Raw genomic sequence first — 16,877 nt, forward strand, 5'->3', positions numbered from 1 at the left:
AAATGGGTTCCTTTTTCTGTGCATGAGTAATAGTTTGCCTCCATGTCGCTGTAACTGTGAGCTACTCTATCCATGTGTTAGTATTACTCCTGCCATCGCATATCACAACTCATTCTCAAAGAACAAAACAACAAACCTGACCGGGCGTGGCCAGTTCTTCATGGTTATATACAGGAACACAATATCTAATAATCTCCTCACTGTCTAATAATGTCCTCTCTATCTAATAATCTCCTCATTATCTAATAATCTCCTCTCTATCTAATAATGTCCTCATTATCTAATAATGTCCTCATTATCTAATAATCTCCTCACTGTCTAATAATGTCCTCATTATCTAATAATGTCCTCATTATCTAATAATCTCCTCACTGTCTAATAATGTCCTCATTATCTAATAATCTCCTCACTGTCTAATAATGTCCTCTCTATCTAATAATCTCCTCATTATCTAATAATCTCCTCTCTATCTAATAATGTCCTCATTATCTAATAATGTCCTCATTATCTAATAATCTCCTCACTGTCTAATAATGTCCTCATTATCTAATAATGTCCTCATTATCTAATAATCTCCTCTCTATCTAATAATGTCCTCATTATCTAATAATGTCCTCTCTCTCTAATAATCTCCTCTCTATCTAATAATCTCCTCTCTCTCTAATAATCTCCTCTCTATCTAATAATCTCGTCTCTATCTAATAATCTCCTCTCTCTAATAATGTCCTCTCTATCTAATAATCTCCTCTCTCTCTAATAATGTCCTCTCTATCTATTAATCTCCTCTCTCTCTAATAATGTCCTCTCTATCTAATACTCTCCTCTCTCTCTAATAATCTCCTCTCTATCTAATAATCTCGTCTCTATCTAATAATCTCCTCTCTCTCTAATAATGTCCTCTCTATCTAATAATCTCGTCTCTATCTAATACTCTCCTCTCTATCTAATAATCTCCTCTCTCTCTAATAATCTCCTCTCTATCTATTAATCTCCTCTCTATCTAATAATCTCCTCTCTCTCTAATAATCTCCTCTCTATCTAATAATCTCCTCTCTATCTAATAATCTCATCTCTCTCTAATAATCTCCTCTCTCTCTAATAATGCCCTCTCTATCTAATAATCTCCTCTCTATCTAATAATCTCCTCTCTCTCTAATAATCTCCTCTCTCTCTAATAATGCCCTCTCTATCTAATAATCTCCTCTCTCTCTAATAATGTCCTCTCTATCTATTAATCTCCTCTCTATCTATTAATCTCCTCTCTCTCTAATAATGTCCTCTCTATCTAATAATCTCCTCTCTCTCTAATAATCTCCTCTCTATCTAATAATCTCCTCTCTCTCTAATAATCTCCTCTCTATCTATTAATCTCATCTCTATCTAATAATCTCCTCTCTCTCTAATAATGTCCTCTCTCTCTAATAATGTCCTCTCTATCTAATAATGTCCTCTCTCTCTAATAATCTCCTCTCTATCTAATAATCTCCTCTCTCTCTAATAATCTCCTCTCTATCTAATAATCTCCTCTCTATCTAATAATCTCCTCTCTCTCTAATAATCTCCTCTCTCTCTAATAATCTCCTCTCTATCTAATACTCTCCTCTCTATCTAATACTCTCCTCTCTCTCTAATAATCTCCTCTCTCTCTAATAATCTCATCTCTATCTAATAATCTCATCTCTATCTATTAATCTCCTCTCTATCTAATAATCTCCTCTCTCTCTAATAATGTCCTCTCTCTCTAATAATGTCCTCTCTATCTAATAATCTCCTCTCTCTCTAATAATCTCCTCTCTCTCTAATAATCTCCTCTCTATCTAATACTCTCCTCTCTATCTAATACTCTCCTCTCTCTCTAATAATCTCCTCTCTCTCTAATAATCTCATCTCTATCTAATAATCTCATCTCTATCTATTAATCTCCTCTCTCTCTAATAATCTCATCTCTATCTATTAATCTCCTCTCTCTCTAATAATGTCCTCTCTATCTAATACTCTCCTCTCTCTCTAATAATCTCCTCTCTATCTATTAATCTCCTCTCTCTCTAATAATGTCCTCTCTATCTAATACTCTCCTCTCTCTCTAATAATCTCCTCTCTATCTATTAATCTCCTCTCTATCTATTAATCTCCTCTCTCTCTAATAATGTCCTCTCTATCTATTAATCTCCTCTCTATCTATTAATCTCCTCTCTCTCTAATAATGTCCTCTCTATCTAATACTCTCCTCTCTCTCTAATAATCTCCTCTCTATCTAATACTCTCCTCTCTCTCTAATAATCTCCTCTCTATCTATTAATCTCCTCTCTATCTATTAATCTCCTCTCTCTCTAATAATGTCCTCTCTATCTATTAATCTCCTCTCTATCTATTAATCTCCTCTCTCTCTAATAATGTCCTCTCTATCTAATACTCTCCTCTCTATCTAATAATCTCCTCTCTATCTATTAATCTCCTCTCTCTCTAATAATCTCCTCTCTATCTAATAATCTCCTCTCTCTCTAATAATCTCCTCTCTATCTATTAATCTCCTCTCTATCTAATAATCTCCTCTCTCTCTAATAATGTCCTCTCTATCTAATACTCTCCTCTCTATCTATTAATCTCCTCTCTCTCTAATAATGTCCTCTCTATCTATTAATCTCCTCTCTATCTAATAATCTCCTCTCTCTCTAATAATGTCCTCTCTATCTAATAATCTCCTCTCTCTCTAATAATCTCCTCTCTATCTAATAATCTCCTCTCTCTCTAATAATCTCCTCTCTATCTAATAATCTCATCTCTATCTATTAATCTCCTCTCTCTCTAATAATGCCCTCTCTATCTATTAATCTCCTCTCTCTCTAATAATGTCCTCTCTATCTAATAATCTCCTCTCTATCTATTAATCTCCTCTCTCTCTAATAATGTCCTCTCTATCTATTAATCTCCTCTCTATCTATTAATCTCCTCTCTCTCTAATAATGTCCTCTCTATCTAATAATCTCCTCTCTCTCTAATAATGCCCTCTCTATCTAATAATCTCCTCTCTATCTAATAATCTCGTCTCTATCTAATAATCTCCTCTCTCTCTAATAATGCCCTCTCTATCTAATAATCTCCTCTCTATCTAATAATCTCGTCTCTATCTAATAATCTCCTCTCTCTCTAATGATGCCCTCTCTCTCTAATAATCTCCTCTCTATCTAATAATCTCCTCTCTCTCTAATAATGTCCTCTCTATCTAATAATCTCGTCTCTATCTAATAATCTCCTCTCTCTCTAATAATGCCCTCTCTCTCTAATAATCTCCTCTCTATCTAATAATCTCCTCTCTCTCTAATAATCTCCTCTCTATCTAATAATCTCCTCTCTCTCTAATAATGCCCTCTCTATCTAATAATCTCCTCTCTCTCTAATAATCTCCTCTCTCTCTAATAATCTCCTCTCTATCTAATAATCTCCTCTCTATCTAATAATCTCCTCTCTCTCTAATAATGCCCTCTCTATCTAATAATCTCCTCTCTCTCTAATAATCTCCTCTCTATCTAATAATCTCCTCTCTATCTAATAATCTCCTCTCTCTCTAATAATGCCCTCTCTCTCTAATAATCTCCTCTCTCTCTAATAATCTCCTCTCTATCGAATAATCTCCTCTCTATCTAATAATCTCCTCTCTCTCTAATAATCTCCTCTCTATCTATTAATCTCCTCTCTATCTAATAATCTCCTCTCTCTCTAATAATCTCCTCTCTATCTATTAATCTCCTCTCTATCTAATAATGCCCTCTCTATCTAATAATCTCCTCTCTCTCTAATAATGCCCTCTCTATCTAATAATCTCCTCTCTCTCTAATAATCTCCTCTCTATCTAATAATCTCCTCTCTATCTAATAATCTCCTCTCTCTCTAATAATCTCCTCTCTATCTAATAATCTCGTCTCTATCTAATAATCTCCTCTCTCTCTAATAATGCCCTCTCTCTCTAATAATCTCCTCTCTATCTAATAATCTCCTCTCTCTCTAATAATCTCCTCTCTATCTAATAATCTCCTCTCTCTCTAATAATGCCCTCTCTATCTAATAATCTCCTCTCTCTCTAATAATCTCCTCTCTCTCTAATAATCTCCTCTCTATCTAATAATCTCCTCTCTCTAATAATCTCTCTCTCTAATAATGCCCTCTCTATCTAATAATCTCCTCTCTCTCTAATAATCTCCTCTCTCTCTAATAATCTCCTCTCTCTCTAATAATCTCCTCTCTATCTAATAATCTCCTCTCTATCTAATAATCTCCTCTCTCTCTAATAATGCCCTCTCTCTCTAATAATCTCCTCTCTATCTAATAATCTCGTCTCTATCTAATAATCTCCTCTCTCTCTAATAATGCCCTCTCTCTCTAATAATCTCCTCTCTCTCTAATAATCTCCTCTCTATCTAATAATCTCCTCTCTATCTAATAATCTCCTCTCTCTCTAATAATCTCCTCTCTATCTATTAATCTCCTCTCTATCTAATAATCTCCTCTCTCTCTAATAATCTCCTCTCTATCTAATAATCTCCTCTCTATCTAATAATCTCATCTCTCTCTCTAATGATCTCCTCTCTCTCTAATAATGCCCTCTATATCTAATAATCTCCTCTCTATCTAATAATCTCCTCTCTCTCTAATAATCTCCTCTCTCTCTAATAATGCCCTCTCTATCTAATAATCTCCTCTCTATCTAATAATCTCCTCTCTCTCTAATAATCTCCTCTCTATCTAATAATCTCCTCTCTATCTAATAATCTCCTCTCTCTCTAATAATCTCCTCTCTATCTAATAATCTCCTCTCTCTCTAATAATCTCCTCTCTCTCTAATAATCTCCTCTCTATCTAATAATCTCCTCTCTCTAATAATGCCCTCTCTCTCTAATAATCTCCTCTATATCTAATAATCTCCTCTCTCTCTAATAATCTCCTCTCTCTCTATTAATCTCCTCTCTATCTAATAATCTCCTCTCTATCTAATAATCTCCTCTCTCTCTAATAATCTCATCTCTATCTAATAATCTCCTCTCTATCTAATAATCTCCTCTCTCTCTAATAATCTCCTCTCTATCTAATAATCTCCTCTCTCTCTAATAATCTCCTCTCTCTCTAATAATCTCCTCTCTATCTAATAATCTCCTCTCTCTAATAATGCCCTCTCTCTCTAATAATCTCCTCTATATCTAATAATCTCCTCTCTCTCTAATAATCTCCTCTCTCTCTATTAATCTCCTCTCTATCTAATAATCTCCTCTCTCTCTAATAATCTCCTCTCTATCTAATAATCTCCTCTCTCTCTAATAATCTCCTCTCTATCTAATAATCTCATCTCTATCTATTAATCTCCTCTCTCTCTAATAATGTCCTCTCTATCTATTAATCTCCTCTCTATCTATTAATCTCCTCTCTCTCTAATAATGTCCTCTCTATCTAATAATCTCCTCTCTATCTAATAATCTCCTCTCTATCTATTAATCTCCTCTCTATCTAATAATGCCCTCTCTATCTAATAATCTCCTCTCTCTCTAATAATGCCCTCTCTATCTAATAATCTCGTCTCTATCTAATAATCTCCTCTCTCTCTAATAATGCCCTCTCTCTCTAATAATGTCCTCTCTATCTAATAATCTCCTCTCTATCTAATAATCTCCTCTCTCTCTAATAATCTCCTCTCTATCTATTAATCTCCTCTCTATCTAATAATGCCCTCTCTATCTAATAATCTCCTCTCTCTCTAATAATCTCCTCTCTATCTAATAATCTCGTCTCTATCTAATAATCTCCTCTCTCTCTAATAATCTCCTCTCTCTCTAATAATCTCGTCTCTATCTAATAATCTCCTCTCTCTCTAATAATCTCCTCTCTATCTATTAATCTCCTCTCTCTCTAATAATCTCGTCTCTATCTAATAATCTCGTCTCTATCTAATAATCTCCTCTCTATCTATTAATCTCCTCTCTCTCTAATAATGTCCTCTCTATCTAATAATCTCCTCTCTCTCTAATAATCTCCTCTCTATCTAATAATCTCGTCTCTATCTAATAATCTCCTCTCTCTCTAATAATCTCCTCTCTATCTATTAATCTCCTCTCTCTCTAATAATGTCCTCTCTATCTAATAATCTCGTCTCTATCTAATAATCTCCTCTCTCTCTAATAATGCCCTCTCTCTCTAATAATCTCCTCTCTATCTAATAATCTCCTCTCTCTCTAATAATCTCGTCTCTATCTAATAATCTCCTCTCTCTCTAATAATCTCGTCTCTATCTATTAATCTCCTCTCTCTCTAATAATGTCCTCTCTATCTAATAATCTCGTCTCTATCTAATAATCTCCTCTCTATCTATTAATCTCCTCTCTCTCTAATAATGTCCTCTCTATCTAATAATCTCCTCTCTCTCTAATAATCTCCTCTCTATCTAATAATCTCGTCTCTATCTAATAATCTCCTCTCTCTCTAATAATCTCCTCTCTATCTATTAATCTCCTCTCTCTCTAATAATGTCCTCTCTATCTAATAATCTCGTCTCTATCTAATAATCTCCTCTCTCTCTAATAATGCCCTCTCTCTCTAATAATCTCCTCTCTATCTAATAATCTCCTCTCTCTCTAATAATCTCCTCTCTATCTAATAATCTCCTCTCTCTCTAATAATGCCCTCTCTATCTAATAATCTCCTCTCTATCTAATAATCTCCTCTCTCTCTAATAATGCCCTCTCTATCTAATAATCTCCTCTCTCTAATAATCTCCTCTCTCTCTAATAATCTCCTCTCTATCTAATAATCTCCTCTCTATCTAATAATCTCCTCTCTCTCTAATAATGCCCTCTCTCTCTAATAATCTCCTCTCTCTCTAATAATCTCCTCTCTATCTAATAATCTCCTCTCTCTCTAATAATCTCCTCTCTATCTATTAATCTCCTCTCTATCTAATAATCTCCTCTCTCTCTAATAATCTCCTCTCTATCTAATAATCTCCTCTCTATCTAATAATCTCATCTCTCTCTAATAATCTCCTCTCTCTCTAATAATGCCCTCTCTATCTAATAATCTCCTCTCTATCTAATAATCTCCTCTCTCTCTAATAATCTCCTCTCTCTCTAATAATGCCCTCTCTATCTAATAATCTCCTCTCTATCTAATAATCTCCTCTCTCTCTAATAATCTCATCTCTATCTAATAATCTCCTCTCTATCTAATAATCTCCTCTCTCTCTAATAATCTCCTCTCTATCTAATAATCTCCTCTCTCTCTAATAATCTCCTCTCTATCTAATAATCTCCTCTCTCTAATAATGCCCTCTCTATCTAATAATCTCCTCTCTCTCTAATAATCTCCTCTCTATCTAATAATCTCCTCTCTATCTAATAATCTCCTCTCTCTCTAATAATCTCATCTCTATCTAATACTCTCCTCTCTCTCTAATAATCTCCTCTCTCTCTAATAATCTCTTCGTTATTTTATGTAGCTAACTTTCCATAGCTGTTTATTATAAACATCTCCACTTTAAAGACTCTTCCTTCTTGTTATTTATTAATTGGAACTCCAGAGCTACCTTTAAATACAGTCCAGTCAGGAAGGAAGCTATTAAACAAAAACTATTTCAGATATTTGACCTCGCTGTGACCTTTACACTTTTTGGATCAACTCCCAAATCCTAATCAGTTCCAGTGCACTATATTACAGTAATAATGCCATATACAACTGTTCAAACACTCAGTCATCAAATACATTCTTTCTTTCTTTTTCTTTCTTTCTTTCTTTCTTTCTTTTTCCATTTTCCTTCTTTTTCTTTCTTTCTTTCTTTCTTTCTCTCTCTCTCTCCCTCCTTTTTCCTTCTTTCTTTCTCCTTTTTTCTTTCTTCCTTCCTTCCTTCCTTCTTTCTTTCTACATTTTCCTTCTTTCTTTCTCTCCATCTTTCTCTCTCTCTCTCTCTCTCTCTCTCTCTCTCCCTTTTCCTTCTCCTTGTCTTTCTTTCTTTATTTCTTTCTTTCTTTCTCTCTCTCTCCATTTTCCTTCTTTTTCTTTCTTTCTTTCTTTCTTTCTTTCTTTCTTTCTTTCTTTCTTTCTTTCTTTCTTTCTTTCTTTCTCTCTCTCTCTCTCCCTTTTCCTTCTTTCTTTCTCCTTTTTCCTTCCTTCCTTCCTTCCTTCTTTCTTTCTTTCTTTCTACATTTTCCTTCTTTCTCTCTCTCTCTCTCCCTTTTCCTTCTCCTTGTCTTTCTTTCTTTCTTTCTTTCTTTCTTTCTTTCTTTCTCCATTTTCCTTCTCTCTCTCTCTCTCTCTCTCTCTCTCTCTCTCTCTCCTTTTTCCTTCTTTCTTTCTCTCTCTCTCTCTCTCCTTTTTCCTTCTTTCTTTCTCTATCTCTCTCTCTCTCTCTCTCTCTCTCTCTCTCTATTTATTTAATTATTTATCTATTTATTTATTCACTTTCTCATGTGAGTGTGTAATGTGCTGCTAAAGTGAACGAATAATTGGATTTAATAAATGACCATCAAAAGTCAAAGTCTCTCTCTCTCTCTCTCTCTCTCTCTCTCTTTCTTTTAAACACTGCTGTTTTTTTATTTAAACTGTATTCATTTAAAAGTCAAAACTGTCACACATTCTTATCATTGTGGCCATGTAAGCTTTCCCTGTCCATTTCCCAGTCTCTGTGAGTTGTAGCCCATTCACATGGGAATACACTGTACTATATATATACATACATATATGTGTGTGTGTGTGTGTGTGTGTTGGAGTGAGTGATGACAACATAAGACTTATCAAACCAAGCCACACTGGCCTTGGACTTCAAACACAGCAGATGTGCCACTGGAATCCATGACAACTGTGTTTGGTGTTGCCTGGAAACCGCCCGAAAAACACACTCTTTTATACCCGCTCCCAAACGTACACACAGACATGTTACAACCATACTGTTAATGCTTGGGTCTCTTACACAAAAAATATATACACCCACATACCTCACACAATCACACAAAGCCTACACACGCATAAACAAACACCACGAGGACGCTTTGGCTGTCTGTGCTTTTTTTTTTGACCACTTCCTCCGCATTCTTTCCTCCGTCATAAAGAAATCTATCTCTCTTTCTCGGATGAAGGGATATGCAGGGGCCCTGGCACAAAGACCGCCATTCTTGTGAGTTTTATCGAGTGGCCTACGCTGTGGTGATAGCATCTGATTGAGAGAGAAAAAAAACGTGGTACATCGAGACATATGGGACATCAGAGACGGAAACAGAGAAGGTGTTTACTAGCACAAGCATGTGTTTCATTAAATACTGAATGACTTTAACACACTGCGGAAAAAAATATGAGTTAATAACCAAGCGGTGCCTTACGTTAACTCTTCTTACCAGTTCTGCCGGCAGGACAGAAATGGACTTATCAGATATTTGATCATCAGTATAAACAAATGGATTATTTTATGGCCTCAAGTCTGATATAAAATGAGTCAGGACTCTGTTGGCTTTGAGTTGGAGATGTTTTTCCCTCTTACATAGAATTTTAGTGGTTGACGATAACAGCTTCAAAATTGAGAGATTAATGCTGAAGCATGTGGGGCATCTTAGAGAGCAGAAATGGGTTTGATATCAACATTTACATTACTTACAAATTTCCGCCTTAAGAATTGAATTTTGACTGAACCGAAGGGCGGCTAAGTTGCATGTACAAAACTTGTTTGCGTCAGTGGAAAGCCAAGCGAAGCGACTTTACGAACTTTTTTCAGTCAGGGAAAGCTATCTCAAAAGAGTTCACCCACGATACCAACTTTGTCTTCGGCATGCGTTCAAAAGCTAGGTGAATTTTCGTGCGTTTTTTTGTTGACAGATTGGTGGCGTGGGTGATCTGTTCTATTTTTTAGCCCAAGCTTGGTGGCACGACTTCCTGTGATGACCCTTGACATGGAATGCTTGGCTTGGGTCAGTTCTTCGTAAGCAGCCATACAGTTTACATACGCTTCGTATTGGTCATATTGGTCATATTTTTGGGCGGCTGGAACGGATTATCTGCATTTCTTATGGGAAAATTCGTTTCACAATGCACAATTTCGCCTCCAGAATGAATTCTTATAGTACAAATAGAAGTACTTATAAGAAACTACAAATGCTCACGTTTCTGAGAGTCTACTTTCATATGAGCTTCATATTAACCACCACTGTGAGTGTGACCTGATAAAGAAAATCAGTTCAGCTCCATTTTTAAAGTCTGCACCATTTAACATTTACAAGATGTTAAATGAAATGATCTTCCTAGACAAAAACATGTGCCAGAAGGATGGGATGATGTCCCACTTTAGCCTCCTTCCTCTGTCTAGAACGAGCATCATAGAGATTCATAGAGATTTATTTCACGTCATGCATTAATTACGGCAGCCTTCTGCTGAATACTGGGTCTTGGGGCAACATGGAGACTATCCCAGGGTACTCGGGGCACAAGGCTGGGTACACCGTGGAGAAAATGCCAGTCTATCACAGGACACATTCGCACACTACGGAGAATATAGAGATGCTAATCAACCGACTTTGGACCGGAGGAGGAAACTGGAGTACCTGGAGGAAACCCTTGAGGTAGGGGAGAACATGCAAACTCCACACACACACACACACACACACACACATGGAGGAGGTATAAATCAAACCCCCAGACTTGAAGGTATGAGGCAAATAACCCATCCTGCCCCTCATTCACTCCACCAGCATTATCCTGGTCACTATGGATCCAGAGACTAGCCCAAGAACACTGGATGTGAGGTGGGTACACACTCTGGATCAAAGGATACAACGCACACACATTTACACACACATACATACATACCTGTGACTTGCCAGTTCACCCAATGAGAAATGATTGTTCAGGGGGAAACACGTAAAACTTGAAGACTTAGTCACTTGGAGACGATCAAGCCGCCTTTGAACCGCCCTTGCCTCAGTCAGCTTTCGGGCAGGGAAGGAATTAGTGCTAAGTCGATAATGAACTCAGAACTTCACTGACCTATTAGGTCCTCAAGGGCTCTTGGTTGCTGTTGTGGAAAGGACATTATTTACATTTACATTATTTACTGTCCAGTGTCAGCCAAATGAGGATGAGGTTCCCTTCAGAGCCTGGTTCCTCTCAAGGTTTCTTCCTCATATCATCTCAGGGAGTTGTTCCTTGCCAGCGTCGCCTCAAACTTGCTCATTAGGGATAAATGTTAGGGCTAAATAGTAACTTAACTTTAAACTATAATTTTTTCTATGTTTTTATAATTCTGTAAAGCTGATTTGAGACAATATCCATTGTTATACATGTAAATTGAATTGAATTGAATCTCAGTTCTGATAGCAACCCAAGCCCAGATTCTCAGTACAGTTTTCAGGCAGTGACAACTTTTCATAACGTCCCCCCATTCGTCCCAAACATGCTTCAGTACACCAGTATCTGGATTTATCCACCGAGCGTGTTCAGACATTTTGAGACGTTTTATACACACCACATGACCTACGTATATGTATCTAAGCACTTCAAGGCATTTAAACCAGGGAATATAGTTGAAAGACAGTTGAAAGAACGCAAAGGGAGTGGTGAAAAGGCCTTCAGAGCGAGGAACGAGCAACAAAAGCAGGATATAGTGAGGAAAAGCTATACTTGTGTATTTGCATTATGACGCATTGAGGGTGGTGTACAAAAATGGCTTGATGTTCAGGCTTCCGAAATCCAGACGTGCCATACGTCTATTTCGTGCGTCAACTGGCCTCCTGGCGAGATGTGATTGGTCGGCATGGGGAGGTGTGTCCGGTTGTGGTTGCGCACACACGGAAGCTGCGTGAAACGTCTTCTAATCCACGTTTTTATCAAGGGATTGAAGATGATATGAAATATGAATATGGGAATATGATTCTTTAATCTGATTGCAAACGTTGCATCACTCTTTTAAAACTTAAGTGCAATGCATGGGAGCCTGGAATGTCTAGGATTCGGATATATCATTTTTTATGAATATACCTCTAAATATTAGCATATTGCGTTATGATAGCAACAATTATTTCCATGGAGAAAAATCGGGGAAAACATCCTAAAAGGCGGATACACTTCGCTGAAAGTTTACAGCTGCATGCATACACACATACAAATTAATAATGTCAAAAAACACAACTGGTCTCTAGTACACGCATACACAAGCGGTGTTTGCATTGTTCGCACGTTGTAGATACTATGATCTAAGCACATCCAACAATAGCCCTAAACAAAACGTCCACAAACTCTCCATCAAACCACAGCTCTCAAGCCTCACAAACACAAACTTTAAACACTCCCTTTCTCTTTTACACACACACACATGCTCATACACACACACATCCATACTTTAGGCTTGCCTTTCGTTCCTTATTTCCATCTCAAAAGTAAACAGGATTAGAAATGGCTCAATGAAGCGTTGCCGCATTTTTAAAAGAGACAAAAGCATCAAATCAAGAGCCTGCAAGTCCAGACATGGCTCTAAACTCCAAACACACTCATCCTTCCTCGCTTTTATGAAGAAATGAATTAAAAAAAAAATAAAAAAAAAGCTTTGGCGCGTTAAGATTTTTGGCCTAGTGCAAGGCAAGAAAACGAGAAAGAAAACAATTTCTGCGTGCTCTCGGTTCAAGGCTAGTGCTAATAATTACAACGCCGTGGGACATATAAACATCTTACGTGTTCGCTAAGAGAGACATATCTCCGAAAATTTAACCCAAGGGGATGTTTGGATTACACGAGCGACGATGAGCTCCTTTACGTAAATATTTGGAGCTCCTCTCATTCCAAGGAGGACAGCGCCGCTGGATCAGACGACTCCGAGCTGTTTTCTGGGAGAAGTAAAGAGTTTAGAAGATGGTTTCATTCCATCACTGAGAAAAATGACTAGTATTGCTGTCAGAATATAGCTATTAAATAAGACTCGCTGCAAACATAAGAGTTGGTTATATTTGCTATGAAGAGTTCGTCTTCGTCGATTTTCTTTCCGATTTCAATTCGTATATATTTCTGTGGCTTCTGTTCACGCTCTCAGTTTATCGGTAACGGCGTTACGGTGTTTTGACATCAAACCCAAATACTCAAGTCACCACTCAGGACTAACGCTGCAGTTATTTATCACAGGGCTGATAATCACAGGTTTGTTTTTTCCAGAGAAGAATTTCTTCCAAACGATGGATCCATTACGTGATCCCATGAGTCCCTTTTGCAAACCAGGAGCCGTTCTCATGTAATAAACACAATAAAGATGTAATAAACATCCCCCTCGGAATCATGACGCTACACTGAAGGTCATATCTGTGCTGATATTCAATATAAATTCAGAGTGCGATATCGATAGATCATTGACCGTTTGATAAGTAAGAAATTAACACAGAGTATGACCAAATAAAATGCTTAAAATGATACTGTAAATGACTTGTACCTTCTTTATTGTTAAAATAAAGTCATTCATTTATTTTTAATTAATAATTTGACACGATGATTAATAAAATGATTTTTAAAATATAAAAATTTCTAAAGTAATTTAAAAACAATTATTAAAATCATTTTAATTATTAAATTAAATTAATTAGTTCAATCAATTCTGATGTTTTTTTAGAAATATGTACCAATAGATTGCTAGTAATTTGTGTGTAGAAAATATTAAAAATGTTTTTTTAAATAAAAAAATTGATTTTTAAAAATTTTGCTAAATAAATAAACAGTAATTTCAGAAGGTTACACTGGTATTTAGAATTTCGTCATTCGGGCTCCTCACATAGAAAACGTCTCACACACACACACACACACACACACACACACACACATAGCAGATCTGCTTTCTGTTCCCTGTGGGTGCCTTGATCAGTCCATGCCAAGCCACCATGTGCTTTATCAGTGAGCAAACACAAATGTTCCCTGTGTCTCCACTATTGGAGGCGGGTGTGTGTGTGTGTGTGCATGTGTGTGCGTGTGTGTGTGCATGTGTGTGTGTGTGTGTGTGTTTGGGTGGGTGTGTTTGCATTCCATGAGTGGTCTTACTTTCTCCAGAAGTGGCAGGCACTGGGGCACTTTGCTCTCTGGACTCTCCAGCTTAACAATGCTGATGAAGAAGCTTTCTTGTCGCTCATCCTCACTGGTGTTACACAGAGACAGCGGGTGAGACTGCAGAGAGAGAGAGACACAGAGAGAGAGAGAGAGAGACAGAGGGGGGGTATTTAATTATGTACCAAAAAAAAAATGCAAAATACGTATCACTGTAGACTTTAGTGTAGACTTTGCATGAAGTAACTGCATTGTTTAGGATATCAATTGAAGATCCTCACAAGGACAACAAGTGTGTGTGTGTGTGTGTGTGTTAATGGCAAAGAATGTGACACGGCTCTTCCTGTACATGTGGGTGCACATTTGATTAATAGCCACCTTCTCAGAGCAGATAAAAAGCCTCAATTCTCGAACCGAGCGAAACATCCAGAGCAAATAAACTGAAGGATTTCCCTAACGAATGAGGCATAAAGTCATGCTCAAGTTCGAGTTAGGACCTCCTTAAACTCCGTAAGAACACACAACATGGCCACATCATGAGGAAAACATAAACCTGAGATTAGATTTTGTGCTAGTCTGTGATCAGTTTGTTTCTGCTAGATTGCGTCTGTTATTTCATGCTAATTTCAGATCAGATTAGGTCTGTTACTTCATGCTAATTTCAGATCAGATTAGGTCTGTTACTTCATGCTAATTTCAGATCAGATTAGGTCTGTTACTTCATGCTAATTTCAGATCAGATTAGGTCTGTTACTTCATGCTAATTTCAGATCAGATTAGGTCTGTTATTTCATGCTAATTTCAGATCAGATTAGGTCTGTTACTTCATGCTAATTTAAGATCAGATTAGGTCTGTTATTTCATGCTAATTTCAGATCAGATTAGGTCTGTTATTTCATGCTAACCGAATATCATGATCAGATTGGGTTTTCTGATTTATGTTTATTTGAGATCTGTTTGTGTTTACTAATTAATGCTAATTTGAGAGCTGTTTGTGTTTACTAATTAATGCTAATTTGAGAGCTGTTTGTGTTTACTAATTAATGCTAATCTCAGACTGTTTACGCTTGCTAATTCACACAAATCTGAGGTAAATTTTGGTGTCTCCTAATTCGTGCTCATCTTCTAAAAAATAAACCTTGTATATTAACCGAATGTCTAGAGAGATGATTAAATGACTGTGACCACAAAATGCCATTAAACATCACATAAAACTCCACCAAAAAGCCATATTTCTTAGCCCTGACATCACCTTAAGGAACACCATGGAATCCTGGAAAAATAAATCTCCTCTAAAACCTTCCTAAACTCAAGGAAGAAGTCTTAACCTAGCTCCCATCAGCTTACTGTGGTAGGCCAAATGATGGGGAGGAGAGCATGGGGAGTTCCCCTGACCTCAGGCAGAAATCCCTGAAACCAAACTGCCCAAGCATGACATCAGCAGTGGGTAAAACTTGTCAGAAACTATGACCTTATTCGGAACATGCAGCTGGTGCTTTCAATGACAGATAATGGTTTTAAAAGCAATGAAATAAAAGTTGATTTAAGGAAGGATCTCTTGAACCATAATAAAGACCTAAGGAGGAAAACTGAATGTTGGGAACTGTCACAGATTTCTATTAGAGCCAATGAGCATAAATGTGGATCATGTGTGAATGGTCATGAATCAAGAAGCAGGATGCTATCCAATCCTGTCCATAATATTACCACCATCACCATCACCATCATCATTATCATCATCATCCATTTAGTACGTTAATGGAGAGGACAGCATGCATTACATATCTGGGCAGTACATCTCAAGGTTATGGAGGATTGCAGAGATATTCCCGCAGCATCTGCTTCCAATTCTTCTCATTACTTAGAGCTGGACCATTCTTAGTTGTTAGCAACTGCCAGTCTTTTGCATAGAGCCATGTGACTTTTCAGCGACTATGATGTAACATGTTCCTCTATCCATCCATCCATCCATCCGTCCATCCGTCCATCCATACATTTATTCATTCATCCATCCATCCATCCATCTATGGGGAACATGGAGATTATCCCAGTGGTGGGACACCATAGATTGGGTGAAAACACATCACAGGGCACACACACAAACCATTCACATGCTATGGACAATTTAGAGATGTCAGTCAGCCTACAACGCATGTCTTTGGATGGGGGGACGAAACCCCTGAAGCACAGCGAGAACATGCAAATTTCAGAGCCCCCATGCCTGAAAATTCTATATAACTTTGCATTGTCTCTTGAGGACTTGTAGAAATAATAACTTTTCATGAGCTTTGCTCAAAGCCAGTGAACATTCAAGTGAAGACTGTTCGTCCATGAGTCCCTCACAAAGCCGGTTATTCTCTTCACTCAAACACAAACTCCGGAGCATTTTTAAGACAGCAGGCAATAACCAGTTGCCTCTTTCGAGACAGTGCTCTGATCCAGCAAGTCCCCACTTCTGTATGGTGTCATAAAGCCAAAAAGCAAAAGGGTCAAGGAACCGAAAATTACACTCTCAATTTTAATAAGTAGCCAGAATTCAGGACTTGGGGTAAGAGTGATATTTGTTAGGCTTCTCCTAAAGACAGAGGCCTTAATCATCCAAATGGAGACTTGGTTATGAGTCCATTTTCAAGCTTGCTATTATCTTTATTGTGTAACATCAAGTAGACTTAAAAACAGCCTCATGATCTCAGAGTTTTCGCAAGCAGGGGGCCTGGGAACTGAAAATCCCAGTAATTTCGACATGGAACCCAAATTGAACCGCAAGATGTGCATACAGCCACCACCCAGAATGCTGACAGCCTGAATGTTGACAGTGGTCAGTTCTGGCTAGCTGTCTCTGCTGG

General features: G+C 37.3%; 1 protein-coding gene across 2 annotated transcripts in view; it reads right to left on the bottom strand.

The window, feature by feature from the left end:
- The window catches only part of LOC131348160 (E3 ubiquitin-protein ligase RNF43), a 103,074-nt gene that overhangs the window by 26,187 nt on the left and 60,010 nt on the right, over window positions 1-16,877 (bottom strand). For both annotated transcript variants that reach the window (XM_058382842.1, XM_058382841.1), the window contains exon 2: window positions 14,029-14,151. In XM_058382842.1, coding sequence (XP_058238825.1) covers window positions 14,029-14,151 — 123 coding nt within the window. The remainder of the gene's footprint in view (window positions 1-14,028; window positions 14,152-16,877) is intronic.

The sequence above is a fragment of the Hemibagrus wyckioides genome, linkage group LG28 (assembly GCF_019097595.1).
Source record: "Hemibagrus wyckioides isolate EC202008001 linkage group LG28, SWU_Hwy_1.0, whole genome shotgun sequence".
Classification (NCBI taxonomy): Eukaryota; Metazoa; Chordata; class Actinopteri; order Siluriformes; family Bagridae; genus Hemibagrus; species Hemibagrus wyckioides.